The following is a 6,000-nucleotide window of genomic DNA, read 5'->3' as shown; positions in this document are numbered from 1 at the left end:
TTAAAGTTAAAGTTAAAGTTAAAGTTAAAGTTAAAGTTAAAGTTAAAGTTAAAGTTAAAGTTAAAGTTAAAGTTGAAGTTAAAGTTAAAGTTAAAGTTGAAGTTAAAGTTAAAGTTAAAGTTGAAGTTGAAGTTAAAGTTAAAGTTAAAGTTAAAGTTTAAGTTTAAGTTTATGTTTAAGTTTAAGTTTAAGTTTAAGTTACATGGGCTATATTACGTATAAAAACACGTTTTAACCTTTTTGGGTTAATATCTTACTTCAAAACAACATAATTTTTTTAATACTGAAGTTCATTTCCATGTAAAATCAGTCTCACATGTGTTTATTTAACAGAAGAAGAGAGTAATAAATAGCTTGGAAAACATCAAGTAAATCATATATGAATAATTTGTAAATTCCATAAATAATAAGGTTTACAACAAACAAAATAACAGTAATAATCTTCAGTCTCGATTGAGTGTGAGGCAAACGCCTTGAAGTACCCAGTGGCTGATATCCTCTGTGGTGGCTAGATCAGCTTCGAAAACGAGTCCAACCCCCATGGCATTCCGGCGTAACGATGTTGTGTATACCGGAGAACGGAATGTATTCTGTATGTATTAAGAAGAAAAAATACATATAGAAATTTTAAAATAAAGAAATAGAGTAAAGTAGGTGAATTAAAAAAAAAAAAAAAAAGAAATTATTAAATAAGGGCAATAAATAGTACGATTGTTGTAGAGATATCGGTGTAAAACAAAAATTTAAGTGATTGTCTTATGATTTGTGTTACTGAAAAGTGATATGAGTGGTGTTTTCCAATGTAAGATAACATTTAGTTAGTCATCCGCTATAGATCTTAAAGATCATGGACTAAACTTACCTGTAGCTTCAGGCGATGTACTTCGATCGGTACCACTGACAAGATTGGCAAATCTTCGACTAAAATTTTGGGATGTGAACGTGCCAATTGCATAATTTCCATGTCCCAACGAGCACCCTCCAGGAAGAGACCTTGAATATAACAGCCCTATGCAAACAAGCGAACATTCGCAGAATTGTTGTAATTGCAGCAGTCGGCGTATGCGAATGTGGTTTCAGCGATCGAAGTTTTGGTGAGTGCGGTGACGCCGGCATTTAGCACAAAGCGGTTCAAAAAGCCAAGCGACGGAAAAAAGCGAAATAAATGTCAATTCGTGGAGAAGTAAATAAAAGTGCGCGGTATATATGGTCTATGTATATATGTGTGTGTTGGATCGGTTGGGTCAGCGAATTTGAAATGCAAACAGAATTTTTAATTGCGAAATTAGTGGCGTTCAGGTAACAGTGAGCTTCGCTGTATATACGTATATGTGCGGGTGATATGCAAATCAGTGAAGCTTTCACCAGCGTTGGTTGGCATGTTGTGGTCACAGAGCTTCGCTTACAAACATTCACCGACATATTCGCTGGTACGACAGTTATTCAAAAAATGTTTTCCCTTCACAGGTGAAGCTTTTTTTTTTACTTTGCTGGTATACTTACCGTAGGCGGACGCTCTTCGACATCATCCGGATCCAGATAGCTGGTGACACAGGTATATAGAGTGGATCTGTCTAGCGGCCAACCGTTTTTGCGACATGCCATCTGTGGTGGTCGTGAAAAAAAGAATGAATAAAATGCGGAAATATTACGCAAATAACGTAAACTTGTTGTTAAATAAATGTATGAAACTTTTAAAATTAAATAAATTTCTGAAAAAAAAAAAAAAATTAGATTGGCAGGAAGTTTGCCTCTGTAGAGTTTACTTTGTAAAATAAATGAGGGTAAAAGAAATAAAAACGTTGTATAGTATTTGAGATGAAACGATTGAAATTTGGTAAGTGACTATTCAATTTTGCTTTACACTGCTTGGGGCCTATTTTAGATTCCAAGTGCCGCCAGGTTCTTCTCCACCTTCTCCTATCAGAGTGGATGGTCAGACAGGTAAGTGCTATTCGCACTTCTTCATGGTCGGGCAATGGAACGTCTGCTCCATCGTCATCGATTGGGGAATCGGAATCGCCAATTGCTATTCCCTCCAGATTTTCAGTATGCTCTGAGCATCAGTCACTAGATTCCCTCTGATGGTTCCACAAGAGTACTTTAGCAATGAGCTCAATATATTTTTTACACAGTTCAGATAGGCAATTGTAAGGTATTTCAATATATATACATTATGTATACCAACTTTGCTTGCCTTTCTGGTCATAACTTGTTTTATACTGAAATAAAAATCTCTGCACATACAAATTTAATTCCTTTAAATTACACAAAAAAATTCATCTGCTATAAATCACTCTCAAATTTTCAATTTTCGCTCTGATTAGCTGATTATATAATATATTAAATAAGCATTAGTCATCGTTATATGTTTTTTTCGAATTTTCCACCTTTTTCATTAACACATTGTCCGCTCAACTCATACCAAAAACCTAAGCTAAATTATTGCCATTTTTGTCGACTTTCATCATACCATTACTCACCTGTACTAATGCGGTTAGATAGCTCTGCGGTATGTGTAGACCAGACAACCAAATCACTAACGGCTCACCTGACATGGCCCAGTACTTGAACTGTGTAGAGCGATTCTGCAGACGAAAAGAAATGGAAGCGGAAGGTAAAGAAATTATTAATAAACTCTATCGGTACGAACAGCGTTGGACTGTGCTTTGTTGTTTTGAATCCGTAAGCCGTTGAGCCACTTAACGGTGCTGAGCGATTGTGATTGATAGGTGAGCTTGGCCGACCGCATATTGATGGCAAAGCCATTTACCATTACACTAATGATTAATGAGCGACTGTTGCCAGTTTTCGGCGTTAACGGTTAAAATAACGAACGGAAGTGGTCACGGCACAGCAAAATAAACATACACAACAACACACACGCACACAAATACAGGCTCCCTTGCAGTGGATCCCTGTTGTATGCAGTTTGTTCGCCGCTGACCTGTCTATCAGCAACAATCAGCAGCACAACACCGTTTAGTCTCAGCGCCTGCAGCTGCCTCAAGCAAAGGCGGATAAATAAAGTATAAAATAAATATTAAGTATATACATTTATGTGTAAGGCATAAATGAAAAGCGCTTGCTGATAAACATATGTACGTATGTGAGTAAGGGTGTGTGTGTGTGCAGAGGAGTCTTATGAGTGCGAGGCTCACCTGCAAATGCTCCATCCAGCTGCCGAGTTGCTTGCATGTGGCCGGCGCCAGTTTGCGCCAATCGTTTGGCAACAGTCCATTGAACAGTGAGTTAGCGATATTGTCCAGGACATTGTCCATTCCGATTTCACCGGCGATGGCCTATAAAAAATGTATGCAAATATGATTTTCACAAATAATAAAAATATATGCCATTCAATAATTTTATTTCACAACTCAAATATTCAGCGAATATTGCCAACCAGCGTGTGAATGGAATGGGAGAGAGGAGAAATGCAAAAATTCAGTGCGTTGCTCATTGCTGTGTATGTTTGTACATATTTGCCTGACTATGAAATTAAATTGCTCCATAAATTGTATGCTCGTGGTTTGTGAGACTATAAGCTTCAGGTAATTAAGTTTTCTGGAATATTTTTCTTTTCGTGCAATGCGGTTGCGTTGCAGTTCTCAATTTGCTTAATGTTAAAAATTTTGATTTAAAATTTCGATTTAATATTTTTACCACAAAATTTGTTTGCAAGTATAACTTTCTTTAAAGGAGTACTGAAATTGTCGTTTACCTTTGCATTGGTCAGATAGAATACTCTGTGTAAACTAAATATGAATGAAAGACTTTTTTGAAATGGAATACAGTGCTAAGCACGTTTTGAAAGGCAACCCCTAATAGTGTTTACAGTAACTTAAAATATTCATCTGAGTAAAAAAAAAAAAATGAAATTAAAGCACGAACCTTTTTGCACGTTTATTATTTATAAACTTCGACGTGGCTTAGCTCAGTAACAATGCATCAAAGAAATTAATTAAATTTTGGTAATGTAGTTCCATTATGCTGAATTCAATTGAGGTTGTAGATCACCCTTAATTGAGTGGTCCCGTAGCTAAACAAAATTTTTTATTCTGGAGTAAAAAAAAAGTACACAAATAATTCATTAACAACCATTACATTCACCTAAATTGACAGATTTTTCTGTCTGGTTTTCCGGTCTGCTGGAATCGGCGGTTCGTACTTCTTTCGAAATTAAACTGGGGATACCGTTTCGATTATTTCAAGAAATTGTGACATTGAGTGACCTCCAAGAAGTTGTGATTTAACACCATTAGACAACTTTTTGTGAGGTTATTTGATGTCATTGGTCTTTAGCAATTCACCAGATTATCTGCAAGCTTTAGAAGTCAATATTGAGAGTGCAATTCATGACATACGACTTGATTTAGTAGAAAAGGTACGCGAAAATTGGGTTCAACGAATTCGATCGCGAATATCAAATCAATGATGTGATATTCAGAACATAATTGTATCGATTGTACTTCACACTAAATAAAAAATATTTGAATTTTCTTAACAATTAGTATGTGTGTGTTTTTGAAAAGTAAAATTATAATAATTAAATATATATGTAACTTTTAGTGGAAAGCCCTATATAACGTATGGGTTGGTAGTTTTGTTTCTGCAAAGATCTCAAAATCCACGAAAATAAGTGCAATGCTAGTTTTATTCCCTCATCGGAATTCATTAAATTTTCACAACACGAACTCACCTATAAATTCTGTGTACAAACGATAGGCAGGAAAAGCTGAGACGATTTAGTAGGCAAGAAGGTTTTTATTTTTTTCAAATGTTTTTGTTTTTTGTGTTAGATAAATGCGTAAAACCTCATGAATGTTATGTCTAAATTTTATGACGACTCTTTTCATAATTTCAAAAATACTGCATCGCCGGTTTTGAAATTTACGAGGTAACGCTGGAGCGATTTTTCAAATATTTTAATATTTTTCATTTTACAATAAAATATTTATGAATTTTTTTTCGAAAAAAAAAAATGCATTTTTTCCTTTAAAGTTGTGCTTAAATTTATCACATAACTTTTTTTGCCTAAAAATCTGCTCATTTGATAGGAGGAAATAACTGATCGCTTCAAACGATGTTCTTGTATGGAAACCTTTTTTATTTAATAAGATATCTTCACGAAATTTGGCATTAATTATTGTCCAGTGCAACATTACAGTTTCACAATATGTTGTTGTGATCAGATCACCATGACATATAGTTCCAAATAAATGGCCGTTCAAAATCCAATTTTTGTATAAATATTTTTTTTTATCTGTGAAGGGTATTATAGCTGCAGTGCAACCAGAGTTAAAGGATTTTCTTGTGTTTAAATCTATATACGTACATACACATGTGCATACTTTGATTGCTGCTTCGCATACACAATTCTTTTATTTTTTCGGCGAAAATCATTTTGTCACTGACAGCAGCAAATGCATTGTTTGTGTTAGAAAATTCAATTTGCCGATCGTTTATGGCGAACAGACTGTATACCCGTATATACATATTTATATATACATATGCATGGATTTGTTGTTTTCCACTGTGTGTACATGTCATATCGTGTTATTGTTTGAGCAATATTCGCTTGAAAATCCAAATACGCAGCGACAGCCGACCGAAGTGCATGCACGTTTTGGCCAACGAAAGCCGCATGGACCGCATTTATGATCTTTGAAAGCAAATATACACGGAGATACTTCAAAATATATATGAAATCAGCATGTTTCACACAAAAGCGGTTTCCCAGAAAGCCTCATATGGGTAAAAATGTCATATTGCGCTTTCTTTCCGTTTAAAGCGTAATTAAAAACCGAACTTCAATATAAAACAAGCAGTTATTAATTCAGCGAACCAAACTAATATGAAGTACAACTGAGGCAATATTACTCATACGCACTGTCATTGCACAAAATATCAATGCGAAAGCCAAGAGTCTGTCGAAAAGCAGTAAACAAGCAAACTTATGCAAGAAATGTTTTTATGAGAAAATTCCTGTCACTTCTAGAA

The 6,000-nt window shown here is 34.9% G+C and overlaps 1 protein-coding gene across 1 annotated transcript in view; it reads right to left on the bottom strand.

The window, feature by feature from the left end:
• Positions 1–362: 362 nt before the first annotated feature.
• LOC108965653 (dynein heavy chain 10, axonemal-like) overlaps positions 363–6,000 on the bottom strand; it is a 105,740-nt gene continuing 100,102 nt past the window's right edge. The window contains exons 57-61 of the mRNA XM_018928202.1: positions 3,162–3,302; positions 2,484–2,588; positions 1,504–1,605; positions 863–1,009; positions 363–590 (exon numbers count right to left, since the gene is read on the bottom strand). Of these exons, the coding sequence (XP_018783747.1) occupies positions 444–590; positions 863–1,009; positions 1,504–1,605; positions 2,484–2,588; positions 3,162–3,302 (642 nt within the window). The 3' untranslated portion in view covers positions 363–443. The remainder of the gene's footprint in view (positions 591–862; positions 1,010–1,503; positions 1,606–2,483; positions 2,589–3,161; positions 3,303–6,000) is intronic.

The sequence above is a fragment of the Bactrocera latifrons genome, unplaced genomic scaffold, assembly GCF_001853355.1.
Source record: "Bactrocera latifrons isolate USDA-ARS-PBARC rearing strain unplaced genomic scaffold, ASM185335v1 scaffold_144, whole genome shotgun sequence".
In the NCBI taxonomy this organism is placed as follows: domain Eukaryota; kingdom Metazoa; phylum Arthropoda; class Insecta; order Diptera; family Tephritidae; genus Bactrocera; species Bactrocera latifrons.
Note: the sequence above shows the minus strand (reverse complement) of the source record. Positions and strands in the feature narration are given on the sequence as shown.